Source organism: Pezoporus flaviventris, unplaced genomic scaffold (assembly GCF_033815535.1).
Source record: "Pezoporus flaviventris isolate CSIRO_AGI_PZ_B2104156 unplaced genomic scaffold, CSIRO_AGI_Pfla_v1 ptg000041l, whole genome shotgun sequence".
NCBI classification, from domain to species: Eukaryota; Metazoa; Chordata; class Aves; order Psittaciformes; family Psittacidae; genus Pezoporus; species Pezoporus flaviventris.
In genome coordinates this window covers 5,065,495-5,090,305 of record NW_026892589.1, presented here as the reverse complement: position 1 = coordinate 5,090,305, position 24,811 = coordinate 5,065,495, and the positions used below count along the sequence as shown (strand labels likewise).

Sequence of the window (24,811 nt, the reverse complement as noted above, 5' to 3'; positions counted from 1 at the left end):
CTGGGCAGTAGGTGAAAATTAACAGGCATGCAGCCAAACCATAGCAAGCTAACGAACAAACTGATACTAGGGCAGAATGGAGAGGTTAATACCAGTAGTTCCCATTGAGAGTGGCTGCGGGATCACCATTTACAGATGATGGCAGAGAGGCTTTTAAAGATGTTTATGCTTGGAAACAGTCACTGGGAGCAGCAGTTCCCAAACAGAGGAGAGCAGCAGTGGTACTGTTATTGTGGGATGGGACAGTTGGGGGATGCCAGAGTGTCTCCTACATGTGCTGTGACTCAGATCATACCCAGCCTCTTTTCTAATACACAGGGGTACCATTTTTCATTTCCTTCCTTGATGGATTGCTTTTGTCACCATAAATCCAACTGTTCAGGCTTTTGGAGGGAAGAAGCAATTACACCAAAGGGCTGTAAACCAACACAAAGTTAGGCTGTGGTCCTGAGGAATTGCAACACTTCTGAGGTTCGCTTGGACCTTGCATTCAATACAAAATTCATCACAAAAATACAATACACTGACTATCACATCTGCTGGTCCACGCTTCTCTGTTCATGTTATGTGCTTAATTTCATGTTAAATGTACAGGTCCTCAAAGCATCCTTCTAACATATTGTAATTCTGCAACATAAGCAAGCCCTCTTTAGAAACCATTACCAGACTACCTGGGAAGCTTTGAGTACACAAAGCTGTCGTTTTCAGTGCAGGAGTTCTCCCCAAGGCTAGAAGCAAAATGTTAGTGGAAGGATTCCTCACTTCTTAGAGGTACAAAGAACCACTCTCTAGTCACGGTGAGTCAGAAGATCTTGAATTACCAGGCCTAGAGGAATTTTACTTACAGTGATTTAGCAGAATGATGAAATAAAAAGGTGAGAGAAGCAGCAGCATAAAAACACCATCCAAATGATCACAGTTTCAGAATGTTAGTGCCCAGACCCTGGAGCCACAGATTACCAGACAGAAGCTGGGAGCAGCCGGCAAATGATGTTCATAATGATTGTGCAGTTTAACCCAGCTCTCATGAAGATGGATGGATGTAGCATGCAGATGTATTGCTGCCTGCACCAAACAATTGCTAAAATCAGAAAGATGACATAGTGCAATTTGCAAATAGTTACTATGCCCGTGGCCTTTCTTCACCTTTCCATCTCCTTATGCATTAGACAAAATACCCATGTCCCAGGCAATAATCCCTCCCAGTTCAGATCTCCGCATCCCACTCTTTCCTCCTGCTTCTGATTTGCCAGTCATTCACCCATGTGTCCTTGACCTGTAAGTATGTTCTCACTTACTTTCATACACTCAAAGCAAGCTTCTAAACTGAGTACCATTTGTCTCTTAGCTGCCTGCTTAAGATTCACAGCTCCTGTACAGTGTGGATGAGATCAGACACATGATCAAATTGGTTTCTGTTACTCTGTCTTATTTCTATGTCTAATTTTTCTACACTGTGTCCTTTTTTAGCTTGTTCAGTGTGTACAGCTGCTAGCAAAGCAAGGGCCAAGCTTAACAGCAAAAGAAATATTTAAGAAGATCGTTTCCCCTCTTAAACGTAGAGACTTCAATTTAACCCACAGAAAGTGTCTCTGATGGTTTACCAGCAACCAGACGCAGGAAGCACCGAGGTGGCTATTCTTGGGCCTTTACAGAGAACTTGAACACAGTGTTTTCCATTCATGCTATGCACAGTTCTGCCACATCACCTCTCTGTCTGATCCTCGACAAACAACAGAGGGAAGCATTGAAAACCATCTAAAGCCCAGCCTCTTAGCATGACCTACCTTGTTTAACAATGAGCCCTTTGGGCTTATTGTGTCTTGTGCATGCCGGGACATGTTAGCAGTTTAACCGAGGTGAGGGAAAATAGCACTTTCATGAGTTGTCAGTCCAGTGAACACTCAGAGTGAGAAAGTCTTGTTGCTCCTGACCAGAGCTGCTCAGCCTTCAGGGGCACCCAACCGAAATACCTTAACAAAGGGTCAGTTACGTTACAGCTGAGAAACACAGGAACATCTTCCTGAGCACAATTCCAGAACGTGGTCTGCACAGAGAGAGAGTTGGGGCAACAAACAGAAAGCAAGCAAACAAAGGGGAAAACCCTCCAAAAGCAAAAGAAGGCCTCATAAACATGAAGTGAGAGGCCATACTGGCTTGTCCAAGGAACAAAAGGGTTTTCTTCTGTTCCTCCCACGATCTCTGCCAGCAGTTCTGCCCTGTTCCCCCACCCACCCATACAAATTCACCTTCAATTACCTTACCTCAGGAATATTCATTACAGGAAGATGCCCTGAGTGGATCAAATTAGTGCCTTATGAAAGCCCATTCAGGAAACATCTATGTGATTCTTATTCAGTTAGCAGGAGGGGATGGAGTGGGGATGCCAACTGACAAGGTGGTTTTATGCAAACACATGGCTTAGGACTGATGGGATAGCAGTGCTCTGCAGGCATAATGCAGAGGGACCACATCCTGCCTGCTCTGTTCCGAGCACTGATGCAGCCTTGCAGTTGCTTTTGTTTTGCTAAAACCATTGTATTTTAGAGTTGCAAAATTTCTAATCCTAGATAGAAAGCACTGGGATGAACAACTGGGCCAAGAGGTATCCACAGGAGTCACCCCATTTTCCGTTACAAGAGACACAAAGGGCAGTCAGCCTCAGATGTCTCTGGATGGTGTTGTAACCTCAGAGCTTTGATACGAACTTAAGGCACTGCAACAAGCAGCCAAGTCACTTGGAGCAACAACAGAGATCACAGCACTCCAATGTAGCTGGGATTGGGAAAAGGTGAGATTTCCATGTGCAGTAAATAGAGAGACCTTGACTGCAGCAAAATCTACCAACCAGCTGGTTGAAATTGCCTGTGACACACTGGTGCATGTCTTCAGCACATTTCCTTAGGTGCTCTACACAGATCTCATCCAGGGGGACAAAGCCACAGATTAGTACCTCTGCTTTTTGAGTATAGAAGGGTACAGGAACATAGTGTCTCACAGAAGTGTCCCATTCTCCTGCTTGTGCTGCCCCAGGGAAATGGGATGTAACATGCTGCCAACAGCTGTGAGCAAACAAGATTGTCCACAGGCAGCTGTAAGGCAAACAGGGCTGGAGAGAGATAAATTCTTGTCTCTGACAATAGCTAATGGGCTCCAGGCAGACTGGCAGCTGCAAAGCACCCACTTCTCTGCTCTGGTGCTGCTGACCAGGCACCGCTGGGACTGTACTTTGAGCTGGTGAAGAAAAGAGGCGGAACAAGTCTGCTTCAGTCTATTTATATATTGCAGCTCCATCTGCTCCTCTCCGCAGCTGGCAAGGCCTGGAGCTCAGCTTAGATCCTCCCAACAAAAAGCCTCTTCATGAAGTATGGGAATTCCCTCCACTATCAACACCATTTGGATTGGATTGACCAGGCTGAGGCTATTTTGGGCACCACAGGTGGCTTCTCCATCTTGCTGAGCACAAGGATGGAGCCAGCAGAGGCCTCTCTGCAGTATTACCCAGCCACACCACCAGGGATGAACTCTGAGTAATGTGGGGCCTCGGATAAGCCCACAGGATCTGGGAGGAAGGGACACAAAGCAGAGGCCAAGAGGAGGAGTTCAGCGGGTGGGATTCACAGGTGAGATAGAGTAGAGCTTCCAGCAACACACAGACCCTCAGAACTGCTTTGGAGACACAAAACCAACCAGTTAATTAGCTCATTAGCTTGAGAGTCTTTGCTCTGGGCAAAGTACTAACTCACCCCACATCTAAACTAAAGATCTTTCAAGGCCAGGGTGGACGAAGCCTTGGGTGGCATGGTTTAGTGTGAAGTGTCCCTGCCCATGCCAGGGGGGTTGAAACTGGATGATCTTAAGGTCCTTTCCAACCTTAACTATTCTATGATTCCATGATCTTCACTCCACAGACCCTTTACCTTAGAGAGCAACTCCTCTGGACAAAGCAGAAACCTCCTTTTCTCTACTTTCCTCTCTGCTGAGGCAGTAACGCCTTCCTTTGTGCTAAGGTTCAACATCTGCTTGCTCCTGTTAGAGAGAGCTCCAAGCTCTGTCCTTCCCCCTGGCATGCAGCAGAAAGCTGTCCCAGCCTCTCCTTTCTGTTATCTTACCACATGGATGTTATTTCCTGTGTTTATTTTTCCTGCCTGTCGAGCTGGCCTGGAGGGTCTCACCTGCTGGAAAACTGCCATTACTTCTCCATCTGCAACACTGACCAAGGACTAACAAAAAAAAAGGCTTGGGTCACTTCTAATTTCCTTAGGATGCCTGACTACCAGCAGGGGCCAAAGGCCACAGATGCTGAGAGAGAGCAGGTTCCTGTGTGTCTTACCTGGAAGCTGACATCAGCAGATGCATCTCTTTAGGAAGCAGAACAGGGACATGTATTTTATAGCACTCGGATTTCCAGCCACTTGGAAAACACCAAATCCATGGCTACATCCACAAGGACCTCTCTTCAGAGACAGTGAACGTGTCTGTGCAGCAGAGAGAATGCAGCCTCTTCCAAGACCTGATTGACACACAGGCTTCAGCATTCAGTGTCATCCACATGTCACTGACCCCAGGATGCAACCTTGTGCTTTTGATGGGAAAAAAACATTGTGCTCTCCCTGGGAGGATCATATGTCCCACACAGTGCTTCCAAATGGGAAGGTCCTCCTGTAAGGGAATCAGGCTACAGTTAACATAGAGAGCACGTCCCTCCCTCCAACCACACAGTGGAAGTCTACAGGAAGGTTGTTGCTACAGTTCTTTTGGAAGTCCAGGTAGTGCTGCCCCAGGGAAGGGGACAGCCAGCCCCTTCATCTCAGATAAACCTCTTGTGCTTCCTGGGCCTGGCATACTGCAGGAAAGGAGGATCATCTGCAAAGGCAGAAATTAGGATGGGAAGGAACTTGCATGGGAAGCAAGTGCTCAGAGAAAGCAAGCTATAAAGGTTTCTGATTAAAACCTTGATTCCCAAGCACTGGCTCAATCCACAAGGAATTTGGTTTAATTTAGTTGCAGATGAACATTACATGGCTTAGTGCTGCAGACTGGAAGGCCTCGGTGCAAGTGAGGGATGTTACTGTGTATTTCTTCTGGAAGGAAATCAAAATGCTATTTCTCATGAATTCAGAAAGAACGCAGCTGTAGGACAAGCAGCTGACTCTCAGCTTTAGCTGTGGCATTGAGTTACCAATGGTGGGAGAAAAGACTATTTCTGTTTTCCCAATGCAACCTTTAGCATTTTGATCCTTCTGGAATTAGAGGAGGATCTTGAGGAGGGTCTGTGATTTTTTGTCTCCACCCTATTCTTTTAGTGCTTTTGGCATGAATATAAAGAAAGGCAGGAAGCACTTGGAATACCGGACTGCTCCCAGATGGCAGGCAACTCAGAAATTAGGGAGCCAATTGCCTTTTACTTTCAGATGCTGAGTGTTCATGTAGCCCAGCACCCTGGTGCTGGTGGTGGGTGCTCTCGAGACTCTGCCTTTGAATCAGGCAAAATCTTTGTGAATGAACTGCAGCTCTCCCCCTGTAGGCTCTCTGGGACTGGGAATGCAAACATTGGCCCTCTTCTTGTCTTCTGGTCTTGTTCAACATCTTCGTCTCTGACATGGGCAGTGGGATTGAGTGCGCCCTCAGCAAGTTTGCCGATGACACCAAGCTGTGTGGTTCGGTTGATCTGCTGGAGGGAAGGAATGCCATCCAGAGGGACCTCGACACGCTTGTGAGGTGGGCTGATGCCAACCTCATGAAGTTTAACCATGCCAAGTGCAAGGTCCTACACCTGGGTCGGAGCAATCCCAGGCACAGCTACAGGTTGGGCAGAGAAGAGATTCAGAGCAGCCCTGTGGAGAAGGACTTGGGGATGTTGGCTGATGAGAAAATGAACATGAGCCAGCTTCAGTGTGCGCGCAGCCCAGAAAGCCAACCGTATCCTGGGCTGCATCAAAAGGAGCGTGACCAGCAGATCGAAGGAGGTGATCCTGCCCCTCTACTCTGCTCTTGTGAGACCTCACCTGGAGCATTGTGTGCAGTTCTGGTGTCCTCAACATAAAAAGGACATGGAACTGTTGGAACAAGTCCAGAGGAGGCCACGAGGACGATCAGGGGAGTGGAGCACCTCCCGTATGAAGACAGGCTGAGGAAGTTGGGGCTGTTCAGCCTGGAGAAGAGAAGGCTGCGTGGAGACCTCATAGCAGCCTTCCAGTATCTGAAGGGGGCCTATAGGGATGCTGGGGAGGGACTCTTCATTAGGGACTGTAGCGATAGGACAAGGGGTAATGGGTTAAAACTTAAACAGGGGAAGTTTAGTTTGGATATAAGGAGGAAATTCTTTCCTGTTAGGGTGGTGAGGCACTGGAATGGGTTGCCCAGGGAGGTTGTGAATGCTCCATCCCTGGTAGTGTCCAAGGCCAGGTTGAACAGTCTTGGGTGCCATGGTTTAGTGTGAGGTGTCCCTGCCCATGGCAGGGGGGTTGGAACTGGATGATCTTAAGGTCCTTTCCAACCCTAACTATTCTATGATTCTCCCCAATGTCTTTTGGCTCTGCAGAATAACTTTGCAATCTGATGTGTTACCATCACTGAACAGCTTCAATTTAACAGCACACGAGCCCTGTGTCTCACAGCCCCTGCTACCAGGGCTAGCTCAGAAAACCTGTGATTGCTCACAATCGTGGTTAACAGAGGAGATGACAGGGCAGGAATTTGCTCGGCAGCAGGCAAGTCTCAGAGCTACCATTCCTGTCACACGCAAAACCGGCCACATCCTCTGGATGCTGGAATTGTTTAATATCAAGTGTGCAGGGCAAAGCTGCTCCGAAGACATTAATACTGGAAGAAGTACTGCTCAATACAGACTTACATGCTTGACAGTTCATAGTAAATGAAAGGATGCGAGTCCTCTTTGCCCCAGGATTCATACCACTGCAAACAGCATTCTTCCTTTGCAAGACACTACTTTCCTTTCTATGGCCAAGCGCTAAAAAGTTATATCAGCGTGGATTCAAAATGACCTTCATCCAGCCTGGATCAGCATTGTCAGAGATGCTGGGTCCAGCACACCTGCCCTGCAGAAGGCTTCAGCATCTGCCACTATTCAGCCCTTCAGCACACCTCCAAAATAGGAGCTTGGCAAACAAAGCTAACAGAGTGCATTACTAAGCAGAACATTCTGCCGAGTCCCGGCACCAGGACTGCATGTTATAGGGCACTTGCCAATTCCTGAGTCAACTTTATTTATTATACACGAAAGGTCATGACGAATCTCAGAAGATAAAATCTGTGTCTGTCAAGCCACCTTCCTTATTTTCATTGGCCTGGACCCTCACGTTCCACACCAACAATAACAGGACATGGGTTCAAGAGGTACCATGACTGCAGCTTACCCTGAGATGGCCCAGGCTTGTTTTGCATTCTTTGTAGATCTGATCCAGGCTGCTCAATTCTCTTTATTAGGACTTTGTTGGTGGTTGTTTTTGTTGTTTTGGTTTGTTTTTTTTTTCCCTGGATGCAATCACCACAATGCACAACAGCCTCCTTGCATCCCTGGAACCCCAAAGCACAGGCACAAACTTTCAAGGCACAGATGATGCCAAATGCCCAAATGATGCAGCTGTAAGTTCTCCAGCAACATGAGGTATTCAACTGAGATATGCCGAACTCCCATTTAGATGTAACATCCTACACCTATACGAGCCCAAAAAGACATCCCCATGACCTCATCAACAGCTGAGGCAGCAAGATACCCCCACACATGGATTTTCTCCACTGTCATTATGAGCTGTTATCTAATCTCCTTGCCTTAGGTAAGGCAAAAATGAGAGCTGCCCAGGGCTTTGGGTAAATCCTTGGCAAACAAAGCCTGAGTGTTTGCAGCTCCAGTGCTGTCAGTGTCCAAGCTTGCAGGTTTAAGGACTGCACTGGGCTCTGTAGAAGTTGCAGTCACCTCTCTGGATTGCAGCTGGACACTCCCAAAACCCACAGTCCCAGCTCTGGAGTTCAGTGCAACAGGCTCAGACCACACAATATGGCTCTGCACTCCAAATAACCTCATTTGTACACAGTTCATTCTGAACCGTCGGACTGGAAGCTCTTTACCCAGTCCTTGCCTTTCACTTGCTGAAAACTCACCGTTCTACTGTGGTGCCTAAGCCTGGCTTAGAGCTTTTTCTCTGAAGTGCTGCAAGGACTCCAGTCCTTGAAATTAATTTCTGATTTTCTGAGATATGGGTAGCGCTTTCCTGTCACTCTGCAGGATCTCAGCAGTGACTACTGCAGTCACACAGCAGAGAAGGGACTGTGCTTCTAAGAGTGGCACATTTTACAGCCAAAACCCCTCCACCAGTGCCATCCACTTGGTCAGTTCTGATGAAACAACACCAATACTCAAAAGTGCCCCCCTTTGTTCTCAGAACAGCACTGAAGAGGAGATTGAGACATCAGGGAGGAATACAGCTCCACTTACCATTGAGTGAGACCCCAACCCGCAGTGAGTCACATCATCTAACCTGAGGTGCATGTTATCTGTGGGATCAGAGGTGGATTCCTCACAGGATCACTCCAAGCTGGCAGAAGTCTGTCTCCCTCCCCTGAATGAATACACAGGGACTCTCACTCTTCACTTGGTCACTTTAGTCAAACGCAAGTGCATCCTTCCTGTGAAAGTAAATTGTGAGGTGCACAGGGCCTCAAAGAAGGTGCTCAGAGCTTTTAATTCCTTGAATTCTCCTTGAAACACATGATGGCCAAGACCACAGCAGGTATCTATGTACTATTCTTAGCAGCAAAGGCTTCCTGTTTGGGGGCAGAAGTGACAAGGAAGATCCTGCTGCTTCAAATACTGTGAAAGTTTTTTAGCCAAAACCATTATCCACCCATTAGTAGGGAAAATGCCATCCCTCACAGCCCTATCCTAGCTCACCACTCAGAAATGTCATCGGTTCCCCAGTGCTGCAGTAAATATTACACTTGTTGAGCTGTATCATCCTCAAACAGCCTTAGCCTACAGCAAATGCTCTGCAAAGCCCAGCTTCTCTGGCTGACTAAGGCAAAAACTGCTGAGCAGAGGTTTCCAGATCAGACCAATTGTGCTGTTAAACTGGGAGCTCTCTCTGTTCTTTCAAGTACTTGCTTTCTTCCCGGGTCCAGGTAGGGCCATTGTTTCCCTGGGCTCCTGCAGACGCCCATTGTTCCTCCGAGCTCCTGGCCTTTGATGCTGCAGAACAAAATGCACAGTGTTTGTGAAAGGAGGGAAAAACCAAAAACCTTTTCAATTACACAGTTGGTTGAACAACTTGGGCACAGCTGGCCACAGAGCACAAGGGAGCCAGCACTGCTCCACAAACTGGGGCCTCCAGCAAGGCCTCTAACCCAGCTGCAAAGTGAACCAAGAGAGGGAATGACCAGTCATTGATGGTTATTTGGTGAACTTTCATTTCATTACTTCCCAATTCCAAATGTTCCTGGATTGTAGACTTCCACGAACCTCCTCACACACATATTTAGTAGCTGCCAGCTGGAAAAAGGTGGAAATTATTCCTGCCTCATCCTTCGGCATTGCTAGGAAATGGCCCTAAGATTCACTCCCTCCATTTCCACACTAATGTGGCTGATGGGGCTATCTCAGCCTCAGTGGCACAGCACAACAGAGAGAGGTCTGAAATTGTGAGGGTCTTACAAGGAGGTCTGAAGTGCACTGGCAGGGCCATGTGGAAGGAGAGCCAGCAGGCTGGGATGCCCCTCTCACAGCTGCAAAGTTGTTTCAGGGTCCAACTGGGGGCAGAAGTGACAAGGAAGATCCTGCTGCTTCAAATATTGTGAAAGCTTTTTAGCCAAAACCATTAGTAGGGAAAAGGCCATCCTCCACAGCCCTGTCCTAGTTCACCACTCAGAAATGTCACTGGTACAGAAATGTCAAGGGTACAGAAATGTACCCTTCAGGTCCTGCTATGCAACACATTGTTCCTGATACTGCAGGGGTTTGGGCAAATGCCGTGCTCTACCTTGTGTTCAGTATGCAGCTGTAAACATTTGCTCTTACTGCAGAGATGACAGATCCCAGGATGTCACAGATGTGAGGTGTCTCCTAATCCATCTGGGTCTGTCACTTCAGTCCATGCTAGTACGTTCTGCAACAGAGTAGGCAGCAGCAAGAAGGGAGCTCTCTGGAAAGGTCAATCTATGGGAAAAGCTAATAAAACAGTAAGAAAACACTTGCACAAAACAGGGTGGCCCAGCCGGGTCTTCCTGAGACAAAGGCACTCACACTCTCTTTTACAAATATATTTTATTATTTGAATGCTTATTAAGAAATGTAACCAAGACAGACTCAGCAGCACTGGTGGCTCCTCACTGCCCAGCAGTCTGACGACTTCACAGATATGAAAACTTCACAGATTGACAAAAAAAAACCCTTTTGGTCAATGCACTTTAAATACATTTGCATGCACAGGTTCTCCCACCCCCTTCCCTCCCCTCCCACTGGTAACTGACAAACAGAGGGAAAACAACAACTATATTCATAAACCATTTAAATTAAAAGAGTAATTGTTTTATAGTGACAGTGTGTGCAGCAGGGTGTTCATAGTGTCTTGGTTTGCAGACCACAGAGACAACCGCTCCACAGGATGAGGGCAGGAACACCAGCTCCTGAGACAGAGTGGGAGAAGCAAAGGATGGACTCAGATCAACAGGTTCCAGTCTTGATTTTAACAGTCCCAGCAGACAAATAAGACATGGAGTTACACACAACACTGCCCCAGTCTGGGGATTCTCAGTCTGTCAGGGTTAGGCACCTCTCATGCAGATAAGGAACTGGTGTGATTTTCCTTTTTCTGATGTGTTTTACTGTAAAGAAGGCCAAAAGCTGAGGGCTAGAAAGACAAAACTCTGGGATGACTCACTGCAGTGTGAGTCCCAAAACAAACTGGGAGAGAACTGACTATGAGGCAGCTAAACATAGCAAAGACCACTAAAGAGTATTCTACGGTTCTAATGCATCACAGCCCTGTTACAGCAGGCTTGTCCTCCCCACAGAACACGGCTGGATTGATTTGGTTTTAGGTAGGGCTCATGTTCATGAAGCAGAAGGGGTTTTGTTGCACCCAGACACAGTCATGAAATGTGACAGTGTCTCTGAAAGGGAGATAATCCACAAGAACTGTCTCTGCCTTGGTCACTAACAGACCTTATGAATTGAACCCTCCGCATGCACCCGGTAAGGCTGACTCTCTGTAGTGACCCCCGGAGAGCTCTAAGACTGTACATCCTTTCCAGAGTCCTTCCTCAGCAAGTCCCACCTTGGTCTTATGCCAGTGCCATCTGGGCCATCTGCAGCACCTCCCAGCACATTCCTGCTCCCCTGAAATCCTCCCAAACATCTCCCCTACAAATCTTCCTTCACCACCAAGATTTCCCATCCACTCTAACCCTCCATTCTGCTCCCACACCTCAGAGACTTTTCTGTATCCACCAGCATCTGCTGGAGCCTCTTCTCAAAGAACAACCAAAGATTCAGACTCTGCCCCATGTAACTCCCAAGTCCATCTGCACAATAAGCTTCTCAGCACCAAATGAGACCAGTGGCAAACCTTTTCTGTCTACGCTAACCCCAGCTGTCTCACCATGCCGAATTGTTTCTCCGTTCAAGAGCTGCAGTTCAAGCTTACACAGAGCTTTGAAATACCACTGATCCAAATGAAGCCCTGCAGGACAAAGCTGTAAGTGCACTTATTTGCATACACAAAACCCAGCGTCTTACTGAGGAGGGGGCCCCAGGAAGAACTCTTGATAAAATTACTCCTGGCAATTGATCAAACTTTACTTTCTCTGAAACCCTGTAAAACAAATAAACCCTGGAGCCAGAAGTCTTCAGGGAATGGTGAAATTCATGGACTCCCTCACATCAAATGAGGCATCACATCTCTCTGTGGATCTTCAGCCACTTTTAGTAAGAAGCTCCACTTGAATGGAATCAGTTTCTTCATACCCCAGCTCTTACTCTCTGGACCCACTGAACCTTGGATTCCCAAGGAAGCCTCCAGCCTCTCCTGATAAGTCACCTCACTCTTCCCTTTGTCTTGGTACCATCTTTGTTTATCCAGAAGAGCTATAGTTCATCAGCTAAACATTCTCCAGCTGGAAGAAGAATGGGGATGAGTGGGAAAAAAAAATTCCATTTTTCTACTGATCCCTGTGCAGTTTGGAAGACAGGTACTTTCCAAGAGTGGAGAACGCTGCCAGAAGAGCACATTTCATTGATGGGACCATACAGCTCTTTTTCCTTTTTTCCCTTAAAAAAAAACCCAACTAAACAACAAAACCCCCAAAAGCAAGCCTTGCAATGGTGATCCCTGGGAAACGAGAAATACAAAGTCCAAAATTCTGTTCAAAAGGCACGAGCCTGCTGAGCTCCCCACAACGACTGAAACATCCTCTGAGCGTCCATCTCAGACATACATTTGCCAGAAGGCCCACACAGCCTGTAGTGCAATTGCCATCCCTTCCTTCCTGTGACAGCAGACTCCCAATGCTATATATAACATGCTGCCTCCTTAGCCCCACTGCACTTCCTCCTGCACGCATCCCCTGGCCCCTTCACACACCCTATTCCTGTCAAATCTGCATCACTAATATTGAAAGGGATTGGACGCACTCGGGGGCATCTCACACAACAACAGAAAAGCTAATTTCAAGACATCTGGAAATTCAGTAAGCTTACATGGCAATCTGGTTGGGCAGGCAAGATTTCCAGAGTGGCAATCCTAAATCTGTCACATCAACATAGATCAACTTGATTCTCGTGGTAACAAAGCAAGAAGCTGCCATAATTGAGTGTGAAGAAGCTCAGGAAACAATAGAAAGCAAGCAACCCACATCAGCTGTTGAAAGTCTGATGCAATGTGGCATGAAACATCTCATTACAATGGCATCTAAAGCTCAACAGGGGACACTTCTGCACTCGTGTGTGTTCCAGCACATAAGTGATGCTGGTATTTTCCCACACTTCCTTTCCTGCTCTGCTTCTTTGTGGACCTAATTGTTATTGACATGAATACCGGATATAATCTTGTGTTATTCTTAGAATCATTTCAGCTCCCAGCTGAGGCCTGGAGAGATCAGACCCCCATTTTCCTGACTGAGTTCCTCTGCCACTGTTACACAGGAGGTCAGAGGAGCCATCCCACAAATAACCTACAGAAATACCCCATGCAGAAGCACCAAGAGGAACAAGATCCCAGGTCACCCTACAGAGGAACCACCTACAATGTCAGCCCTAGGGAAACGGCTTCATGTGTGTTAATGGTGCTGGAGTGATAATCCACTCCCCTGACGTCAGACTACGTAGAAGAGCCGTGGCAAGAAAGCAGCAATTCAATTAAACTGTAAAGTCAATTGTTCTACAAATTTACCTGTCTTTCTGCTAAGGGTTGTGGTGGCAATCCCATCTTTTTGTCCATCTCTTGTGCTACCCTGGAGCAGTTACGTACTTGAGCACATTTAGCACTATAAACTATTCTCCATCTTCATGTAGGGACACTGGCAAAAAGAAAATTATCCTCAAATAAAACTGACTTTTCATTTTAATAGTTCACAATATATAAAACAAACATCGAATAAGAACACACAAACCTAACCTGCTCTTCCTCAAATATCAAAATCCAGTTCCCCTACCCTTTCTGCAAAAGAGATTATTTGGCTTCTGAAATGTTAGCTGACGCACGTGAGGAGGAGCCAGGTTTGGGGGGGTGATATTTCTGATGTTTTCAGCCAGAGAATAAGCTTCAGATCCCTGGAATTAGTGGACTTTTCATTTTCCAGTAGGACCATTATCACCAGTCTCTCCAGAAGGCTGGTGGTATTAGATGTGAATTATTTGTCTGGAGAACAAAACCAAGACAACCTTTAGGTAGAATTCAAGCTGAACGTAGAATTCTGCTGTCCTTAGGGTACAAAGCTTCATAAATGATCCAGAAAATTATCAACCTGCTGTGAAATACCCCTACACCAAACCACACCAGTGCATACATTTGCTGCACCATGAATTTGCCTGTTCTCTTACACAGGAGACTGCAGTTCCTAAGCTGGTTTCCTCTACTACCGATGCCTTTCAGCTTCTCAGAGTAAAAGCATCTTCTAACCAAACAGACCCACTTCTGTTGGCCTCTGCACCACAGGGACACATCAGGCTTCACAGTAAAGCACTTGAGGAAAAAACTGAAATCACAGGAGAAAAGGTGTTTAAATAGAGCTCATTGGAATTCAAAAAGTAAGCGTTAGGTAGGTGTGTGTGTTCCTCCCCACCCCAATAAAGAAGATTACACAGCCTTTTGAGTAAGGATGAAAATGAACAAAGTATGGGAAATCAGCTCCCCTCACACACATCTGGAGCCATGGAAAGAAAGTGCATTCTAGGAGCTCAAACACAGAGACGGGGTGGGAAGAAGCAGACAGTGCCCACCAGCCTACAGACAGCTCACACACCTCGAGGCATGACCACCCTGCTGACGCAGACCACAACCTGGCCTGTTTGCCTGCTGTCTGCAGCACCAAGTCCTGCTAACAGCCCTTTTGCTAAGGGAAATCCATATTACAGACTCCGTTTTCCTTATTTGCTAAACAAAGTAGAGAGCTGTGAGTTTATTTGCCTTGTGCATCTGGAACGTCGAGCGCTCAGGGAACGGATATGAGTTCTGGCCCATCTTTTATAACTTAACATAGAAGTAATCTTATCAAGACAAGAAAAAAATACTCAAGCAACCTGTTGCAGTATAAGCTTTAAAAATGAACTGAAGGACAAAATGCCATGGTTGAAGGTATCCAAAGTTCCCATCAGGTAAATTCCTTCTCTCTCCAAGCAGCTGCTGGCATCCTTCCTGACCGACAGATGTTGCTATCCCCCTTGTGTTTGTTGCAGGGCCAAAGTACTGAACGGCCCCTTCCCTGCTGCTCTTCATAGTTCAGTGAATACTTTCAGGCACACTTTTATTCCTGCTGGTAAAGCCAGCAAAACTGACATACAACCACAGGTACACAGTACAGCATAATGTCATAATATGCCCTGCATCAGCAGGGTCTCCCAGTGCTGAACTTGGAATGCCATCTTCGACCTCGGCACTGCTCGTGGTGACAGGTCATTGATGGGTAACGCGTCCCTCCTTCCTTAGTCCATTTCAGTGGTATCTTGGCTTTTCTCCAGTCTAGTACTTAGGATCATCCCAACAGTCCTGGGGAGGGACCCCTTTCTCCACAGCAATAGAGATGCACACCTCTCCCCCCACCCCCTCAACCTCCCTTTCTGCCATGGCAGAGGTCACCAATGGGAAAAAAAAAAATCATTCTACCAGGAAGACTTTGCAAGTCTCATCAGGAAACATCAGCTGCTGCCAAGGCTGCTCTTTCCAGATCTGAGTAAGACACCTGGGCATCAAGTAGCTCTTCACTGTGCAGCTCCCTGCTCATGCACACATCTGAAAGAATCCCATTTTTGCAGGAATGTAGCAGATGACCATTTGTCTCCATGTCCAGAGCATTTCCATTCTGGTGCCAATCCAAGCCAGCTTTGCATTTGTTTAGGTCCTGCTTTTCAGGATCCCTGTGGATCTCTCCATTGGTGTATACCTCTAACGCATACTCACTGATTCGTATGCTGGCGTTCTCTGCGTCCCCACCGTGAGTGGAAGTCCTGGAGCTGGCTGTTCCTGCCTTGAATGGCTCCTTCCTGCCCAGGATGTGCTGGCTGATGATTTTACGGAAGGTGTATCGGAACTCCCTGATTCGGTAGGCATAAATTAGAGGATTTACAACCGAGTTGGCATGAGACAGGATAATAGCCAGATACATCAGCCAGAGGGGAGCATGAGCACAATTTGGGCAAAATAGGGTAAAGCAGTTAATAATATGCAGTGGAAGCCAGCAGACTGCAAACAACCCAACAATGATGGCTAAAGACTTGGCTGCATGGACTTCCTTCTGCAAAGTAGAGCGAGAACGTTCCCCATGTACCATCTTGTTCTCCATCTGCTTGAGCTGTCGCCGGGCTGCCATGAAGATTTTCAAGTAGATACCAAACATGATGAGTAGGGGCAAGAGCACACAGGCAAAGAAGTTGTAGTAGACCATGTACTCCATGGTGACCACAGCCTCAAAGAGACATGCCACCATACTGTTGCTGCAGTTGATGGGAGAGGACTTGTTGGAACCCAGCTCATCGATCTGGGCGCGATTGTGCCACCCTAGCATTGGTGTCAAGCCAATGATGAAAGATAATACCCAGCAGATGGCAATGATACCTTTAGCTCGAGAGCCAGTCACCAAGCCATTGTACCTATAAAGCAGAGGAAATAGGAATTACATCAGTATAATTCAACAAGCCCCTGACATTCATACAATTTCCCAATGGCCCAGAAGACACAAGACAGCAAGAAAGGCACCTGCTTCTTCAGATGGGCCCTCGAACTGCCATGCAGAACCCACGCAGCAGAGCACAGCAAAGACTCCATGGTGATGTATGCCACCTACTTCCCTCCCCTTTCCTTTAGGCAGTGAATATGTGACAGAAAACCAGGGAACTTAATACAGTTTTCATCTGTGTTTCTTCATCAGCCCACTTGGTCATGCACATACATCTTGCAGCCTGAGCAATCAACAGCACTGTCCTGACCCTTAGTGATGAAGGCCACCATGGCCCTCTTGCCAAAGTCTGAGATAGTTCCTCCTTTCTGGCAAAGGAGCAGGCTTTTAGCATAGAACCGCTATGCCTGTCTTGCAGTAGATCTGCAAGCCAAACAGCACAAAAGAACCTGGAGGCACAGCGCCACTGGCCCCATGTCCATGGGCAGGTGTGCTCCAGGGAAATTCTGCTGACTCAGCAGCAGAAGCCAGGCTGGCATTGCCTCTCATAACACCTCACTCTGCTCCACTATGGCACTTTCAGGAAGGCCAGCACCGCCAACCTTCCTGACACAACTGAGACAAGTCAGCAGCGTCCTCATCAGCCCAGCTAAGAGGACCCCAGGCATTTCTCAGAAAGGACTTAAGCTGAGTGCTCTGACTACAGGTGTTCTGTGGGCTGCACTGCACACACCAAAGGAGACTTCAGTGGTGGAGGTATTAGTCTGTTGAAAGAGGCAATAAGCAACATGGCAAGAATCTGACAGTACAGGGAGGGACCTCGGTTTGTTTGCAATACCAGCCAGTTCCCAAGGCCTCACAGGTTACTGCGAGTCCTGAGCTGACTCTACCAGTTCTTCTCTCTGAAAATGTAAATCAGGGCAACAGTTTATTTCAATGCACTTTCCTTCCCTTGGTAATGCTTAACATGGAAAGTAGATGGCTGGATTCCCACATTGTCCAGTGTGGGTCCCACACTGTACTTGACCTCATGTGTCTGCGATCGGACAACAGTAGCGCAGGGCTCTCGGTGTTTACCCAGTGCTCCTTCTCCCTCTGTCCCCAGAATTCTCTCAGCAAACAAACATCAAAAATAAAATAATCCAACAAGCCACAGAAAACTTTCCATCTCTCAATGAAACAGTCACTCCCACAGGTTCATGCTCCTACCCCAATGCAAGTTCAAGACAGGGGAGGAGAGAGGCTGCTTTTGCTGGACACAGTACAGAATGGAGATCCTGCATGTGCTTTAAAACCCTGCTGATGGGCCTTGGGGGAGATACAGACTCCACACAAAGCCTGGCAGGCTTGAGTCTCCCTTCCTTGGTTGCATTTCAAAATCAGAAAAAGGAGTGGGTGATGGAGCCAACCACAATTCACAGTATCCAAAAATACTGAAATCCCTCTTCCATAAATAAGGGAGGAATTTCAGCTGATTCTGAGAGATAAAAAGCTTTCTCCAGCAAGCAGTGGATTCTGCTCAATGTCTAGGGGATGCTAAGGGCACAGCATGGACAGTAGCAGGGGGCTGATCGCATTCAGACCTCAGCAACGGAGCAGAACAGCATCTGCGCTTTGAAAAGTACACTCAGGGAGCAAGAGCTTGGCTGAAGGCACTTGAAGCTTGGAAAAAAAACAAACCAAAAACCCTCAAAACGCTGAAGCCCTGGAATTGGCTGCATCTTGTCAGAGGAATTTTGAAATCGTGCAGCTGTTATCCCACGACTAGAGATGTCCCTTCCCTTCCACTAAAAATACATTCATTACTGCTCCAGGCAAGCACCCCCCAACTTGTCCCTCCCTCTTCCCCTCTGGGGAATCCCATGCAACAAACTTTACAAGGCTTAGGAACAGCACTTAACCCAAGCAGCCTCCTGCTTTCCAGCTGCAGTGTATTGTGTTGGCAGTGGCAATTGCCAGCCTACCAGAGAGTGCATTTCCACAACGCCCTGCTCAGTATCTCCAAGGGTTAAGAGAGAAAGCTCACAGCACGTCATGATGTAGCACTACATTGGACAGGAACACACTGAGAAATGTTAATGTGTTTGGGAAAGCATAATTTCTAGGACGTGCAGGGACACCTCTGGCTGACTGAGGGAGGGTTATTGTCCAGGCAGACTTCCCTGGACTCATTCCTTTTGTCCAGTTAGAGATGTCTGAGAGACACTGGAGAGTTCATGTACCTGTCTCGGCATCTTTCTAGGCTCACAGCAGCCAGGCCAAAGCTTGTCTCTGTAAGCTCAGTGCTGTACAGCTCTACATGGCAAGTTCAGGGCTTGCAGGAAGCATCACACACACTGTGAATTGCTGGCACCTATGCAGGAGACAGCCTGCTGCAAGGAGCTGGTCACACCTACAGCCCATGTTCTGCATAGCTGGCAGGTGACTTTGTAGTGTGTCTGATGTGTCCAGACAGCACTGGATTGTCCGTGCACAAGCGGTTCTCGTGCTTCCTGGAAATACTGGACTCGCTATGCAAACAATGACTTATCCTCGTGAAATTCCAGACACAAAGAACATCAGTGCAGAGCACAGGGATGCTCACAGTGGGGCTGGGTCACCTGACTCCTCTAGAAAACAAACCCCACTTCTGCAAACACATTAAATTGTGGATGTTTTCCCCAAAATAATTTCACCTGCCCTGCTGCTCTTCCGGCCATCAGCCTGGCAAACTGCCTCCAGGAGCACAACTGCCCTTGGTGCATGAACAGCTCAGCAGTGCTGCCTAGAGTAACTCAGCTGAGGATGTGATGCTGCTGGGTCCTTGTCAGCAGGATTCCTTCACAAAGTGTAGCACCCCTCCAGTCCGATTCACAAACTATGAAGCTGGGTGGAAGGCAGAGCTGGTATAAGAACCACAGTTAACTCAGGTAGGAGTTAAAATCTTTCCATACATTGCACGATATGTAACTGGCCTAACTCTTTGTCATGGCATCCAACCAGCCAGCTGCTTGTCTTCAAACCCAGCTCTGGCTGACAGCACTGCACATCCTGACCAGACGGCTCTGCCATGCATGGAGCATGTTTCAGCCACCTTCAGCACACCACACCAGAAAGCCTGTGCTGAGCACTGAGGGAGCTGGGCTTTGATCTGAATCCCAGCAGTGCTCAATGGGTTTCAACAAATCACTACAAAACACCATTCACTGGGTGCATCCACTCAACAGCCCCCACCTTGGGAGCTGCAGCCATAGGGGCAAGACAACAGGAGGATATTCTATCCCTATTACATGCATCTGGAAATGACAGACACCGACAACCCCAGCATTGCCCAGGAAATCTTGTGGCAGAGCAAGAAGCCAAACCCAGACCTTCCCATGCATCACCTAAACAATCCTTTCCCAAAAGTCTCACTCAAGAAACTTCCTGCCCTATTACCAGGTGCTGTGTAGGCTATGAAGACAGTGTAGAGTTGGATCCCAAAGGTGGACATAGGGCTGTAAACTCCAGAAGCAGTAACTGTGGGCAGGCTCCACTCTTTTGCCCAAGGCACAATCAGTTTCCAGACTAAAAGCTTGGAAACAGTAAGTTCCACTGTGGCCCATGAAGCCGCAGACAACTGGCAGTGCTTTCAAAGCCATGCCCATGCTTGTTCAAAGGAGGAAGTAAATTACTCTTCTTTCATATTAGGCTGAATCTGCCCATGATCTATTTGACATGAACGAAAAAAGGAAACACTTGTCATAAAGTCAACAGGTTTATGGTGAGCAGGGAAAGAAATAAGTCCAGATATGGCTCAAAGAGATAATAAAACTTGAAATCCTTGATTCACTGATTCAGATGTTCGTATATGAGCATTTGAGAAGGCAACCCTAGAGAATTAAAGCAACGGCTGAAACAGACTGTTGTCAGCACGAAGGTCCTTTCCATGTCCTATATTTCCATGTCCTATTCAGGGTTTGCATTCATCTCCCCTATTCTACCTACCCCAGACTCTGAGAAGCCAGTTCTTCATGTCCATCATCCCTAGCCTCTGGCAGAAAACATTCCAATGCCCCCTCAGAGCTGCAGTTTCAATCACCACTACGTGGGAGAAATCTGTCCCAGTGTTCCATATGACAGGGAGCTGCACCTTAGTAACGCTTTCCTAGAGAGGCATCCCGGCAGCTTAGGCAGTCATCTCCAAAGCAGCTTTCATCAGAGGAAAGGGTCTGCACTTCAGCAAGTTACTGTAGTTGGCACTGTATGACCTGCATCAGTATGCAGGCCACAACACCTGAATCCAGCACACTGAGCAGGCAGTAACCTGAGAAAACTTTTCCGTCTGGCTGCAGGAGGAAAAACGCCTCCCCTCTCCCCAGTGCATCGGAGCTACCTGTCCTTCACCATGGGAGTATCCTTACCATAGATGCCTACACCAGAACACGTGGCTGGGCACTGTGCCCATGAAGCCTTTGCTGGTACTAAAGAGCCTGGAAAGTGGCAATTGTTTGTGGCCTATGACTTCATCCTGCAGCTCAAACTTGCAGCCGGTTTTGTTCAGAGCACCCAGGGGGTCTGTATCAGTGAGCACAGATTTCAGGTTAGAGACATTTCAGATCTTATCCCAGACCCAGCAATGGCTCACACTCACTTCCTTGGCAGTGCTTTTTGTGCCACGTGGAGAGTGTTACCTTCATATAAAACATGGCAGAATTCAGCAAAGGGTTTGAGAACTTGTGGAAGGATTATGGAATTCCATGTCTGAATCATCTGAAAGGCAGAACACATGAGACTTGCACAAATTAGATTTAACGTATTGTTAAAGTTTACATATTGATGTCTTTTCTCACTGCAAGTTTTGGGGAGAAGGTCTTTTATCCACAGAAAAATCATTCCAAAGGCAACTAATTATGAACCGAGGTGTCCAAAAATCCAAGCAGAATCATAAATCCCACACTTCTGCCTCCTTAATGCCGACAGATTATTTGTGTGGGAATACACATCCACAGAGGTATCCAGAGACACGTGATTACCTTCCTTAGGACAAACCAAACATGAAGGAGTTAAAAAGAACTAGAAAATATAGGTTTGACTTTTTTGGTTTCACGAGAGTGAAGGAAGTCTGTTTTATTATTTTCTTAGGAGCATCCATCTAATGAATATTAGGAATGCCTGGTGTTACCTTTCTTGTCCTCTGAAGGGGAGAGAAGAGGCTTTCCCAGGCATTAAATGACGGAGAGAAAACGTTCCATCTTTAGCGGCAGGACTTTCCTTCCACTGGTTTGACTCATTTTTGAGACAACCGGATAAAGGACGTGAGCAATCTAAGTCATCCCACATCTCCCTCTTCAGCTAACCAGCTTTCACTTGCTCAGCATGTCTGAGGCTATACATTTAACGCTTATTCATCCATAAAGCCTTCAGGGGAAACACAATTGACAAGTTCTCCACTCCTACTGTAAAAGGAGAAACCTGTGGAGGACAAGGAGGAGAGGAACCCATGGATGTACCTGTGGGTTTCTGCATCCAATCAGCTCCACTGTTCCCGGGGCAGAGGAAGGTGTGTTCTGTTATGTCAAAAACAAACCAGCAAACCCAGTAGGGTGCCCGGCACTGATCGAGTCTGGTTTTTCTAAAGGACTCTTCACCTTGGCTATTCCAGGAAATTAAATTTCAAGACAAGATCATTACAGTGATACAGCCAAAAATGGGCAGAAATCCAGATTTTAAAATCCTTTTCCTGGTAAGTCATCCTCTAGCAACAAGAGCGCTTAAACTGTCCACAAAAGCCCTCGGGGTTAGCTCATGGGGGAGGAATTAAAGACATCAGCCCTTCTCAAAACCGTTTCAGAGGCAAGCTCCCAAGTACTCTACATATGGTTATATGGTTATTTGTGCCATTTATCAATAGATTTGTTTATAAACTGAAACTACAGAAAAGTGGAGACAGTTTGATTTATAGGTAACTAATATCAATAGAGTTTTCTCTGCAATGGAATGGTCATTCCTGACAACTACATCAAAAATAGAGGCTGTGACAGGTACAGCTCCAGGTTTGGAACCTGACAATTAATGGTAATATTCCAGCAGCCCAAGCTTGCTGAGGCTAGGCTTCAGGAAAGGCTACACTGCACTGGTCCACATGGAAAGGTAATTTCTGCAGCTTTAGGGAAAAGAATACTTTCTCTTTTGGAATGGAGGGTTTGTGTTAATTGACATAAGTGCTGGATGACCAAAGTATTCACAAGAGACAAAACTAAATTGCAGAGGTCAGCACAAGTGAATTAAGCTCAACAGGAGTGAGCATGTCCAAAGCCTCAAACTTGAGAGCACAATAATCAGAAATTTGTTCCATTTTTGCAGCCACATTTGTTGTTAAGGATAGGAAGCAAGTCTATCCATTCCTGACAGTGGGCTGCATCCTCCTAAGGGCAAAACAGGAAGGAAGGAGACTCCTACACTGTGCCTACACCAGCCTCTCCCGGGGCTTCCTCTACATCTTTCAAGCTTACTGAATGACTTGGAAGCACTGTCACACAGCATTCAAACCCAGCCCACAAAATTAAATGCTGCTTCACACCCACGGTCAGATATATCCCATCACAGCACCGTGCTTCTGGAACACTGAACTGAGTAGCAGCCCCTGTGTGTGTGGCAAAACTTCCCCTTGTCCTTAGCTGCACACAAAGTAGCAGCTAGTCATATTCAGCTTTCAAGCTCTAATACTGCAATGTGCTTTTCTTCCTTTAAATGCCAGAGTAGACACCACAGAATAACCATCTGCAGGTCTGGTTAGGGACAAGCCTCTGCCTTGACCTAATAACGCTTGTTTCCAGAGACAGTGCCTAAGCTATTTCAGATCCTCCTAAGACCCATTTCTTCATCGCCTGCTGCTTCTCCTCCCTTCACATTTAACAAAACCCCATCCACACTCTCCACAACCTCCTATGGCTGCAGGCAGAGTCCCACTCTCCCCATGGGGAAGGAGACAAGTTGTCCTCACCCCCTTTCTGCCCCCACCATGCACTGCTTTAGCTCCACTTTTCCCCCAGGGATCCTTCTGGAGCTGCTGGCTGCAGCTCAGAGCGGAGGTTGAGGTTACTGCATGACCCTGTTTAAGTTGGGAATGGCAGCTCCTAGGCAGTGCAATGCAATGCCATGAGCATACACCATATGAGAGCAGAGAACTGGAATAAGAAGCAACCAGAAAATCCAACAACCAAGGCAGCCTTCAAGACCTAGAAAAGTGGGGGCTTTCTTTCAAATTACAAGAGAAAAAGTGCTGATCCTCAGTTAACTTTTCCTTCCCCAGTTCATCTCCAGATGTGTTGTTATTACTGTGTTCATCCCTCACCACCCCAGCCCCACCAGCCCAACCCGTGCTTACCTGAGGGGAATGCGGATCGCAATGATTCTGTCAATGGCAATAGCAAGGAGGCTGAAGATTGAACTCTGTGTCAAGACCAGGACGAAGCAGGCAATGAAAAGACAGCCATAGAAGAAGGCACAGAAGCCAGTGCTGATGGTGATGGCAAAGGGGATTGCCAGCACACCCACGGCAATGTCAGCAGCAGCCAGGGACACCACAAAATAGTTGGTGACGTTCTGCAAGTTGCTATTCAAATAGACTGCCCAGCAGACCAGGATGTTCCCCAGGATGGCCAGCACTGCAATGATCAGTTCCAAGATGATATAAGCTATGTCTGAGAGGAAGTCTTCTTTCCCATGTACTAGCATGGTGAGAACGACCAGGCCAATGTGAGAACGTGCCAGAAAAGCTCAGCGTTCATATCTGCAGAGCACTGAACAGTCGAGATACCTCAAAGGTGCCTTCGGGTCTGAAGGGCGCTCAGCTGCCAGCTGGTGAAGGTTGCTCACACATCCCTTTTCTCCCCATAGCTTTTGAAGTTCTTTACAGTAGCAGGTGTCAAGAAAAATTCCCAGGGTTTGCCAGCTCCAGCAAGGTGGGTTAACCAGATGCAGAACAATTCAAACTCCAGCAGATGAATGGACAGCAGAATATCTCACGTAGACATACACTGGTTCCCAGGCCACACAGTCCAGCAGGCAACAAGACGCAGAAAGTGTATTGTACGGCACCATCACATCAGCTATGGCTTTTTGTTTCCTGTTGACAATCACACTGCTAGTCATGGCTTCCTGTCATGTACATACCTACTAGCAACATCCTCTGGTTCCCTTCTTCACCTTTTCCCACTAGGACCTGGGAAATATTCTCTTCAGCTGAAGGAAACATTCAACTTCTTCACTTGTCGTTTCCTTTAGAAAAGAAAAAAAAACACAAAGAGCAACCACACACGCTAAGTAATCAGCTCCATGGAGGAGATGGAAAAAGCAAAATCTCATTAAAGTGGCACATTAAATTGATAATGGATATAAAACAGACCTAGAAGAATACATCATTGGCAAAAATCTCACATTCTTGTCTGTCCTGAAAGCTGCAGAGCCAAACCCAAGGCTCAGGAAGGCAGTAAGTCATTCACAG

At 47.0% G+C, this 24,811-nt stretch overlaps 1 protein-coding gene across 1 annotated transcript; it reads right to left on the bottom strand.

Annotated features, from left to right (window-relative positions):
* Nucleotides 1–10,264: 10,264 nt before the first annotated feature.
* ADORA2A (adenosine A2a receptor) lies at nt 10,265–24,482 on the bottom strand. The gene is made up of 2 exons (XM_061465957.1): nt 23,693–24,482; nt 10,265–16,318 (listed from the first exon to the last, which is right to left on the bottom strand). The coding sequence occupies exons 1-2, from the start codon at nt 24,040–24,042 to the stop codon at nt 15,358–15,360; spliced, it is 1,311 nt and encodes a 436-aa protein (XP_061321941.1). The 5' UTR covers nt 24,043–24,482; the 3' UTR covers nt 10,265–15,357.
* Nucleotides 24,483–24,811: the final 329 nt, after the last annotated feature.

Bases quoted from the DNA above. Each gene is read 5' to 3' on its own strand.
- ADORA2A (XM_061465957.1), bottom strand. From the start codon at position 24,042: ATGCTAGTACATGGGAAAGAAGACTTCCTCTCAGACATAGCTTATATC. The intron at 16,319-23,692 runs GTAAGCACGGGT...TCTGCTTTATAG, and splicing joins GCGATCCGCATTCCCCTCAG to GTACAATGGCTTGGTGACTG.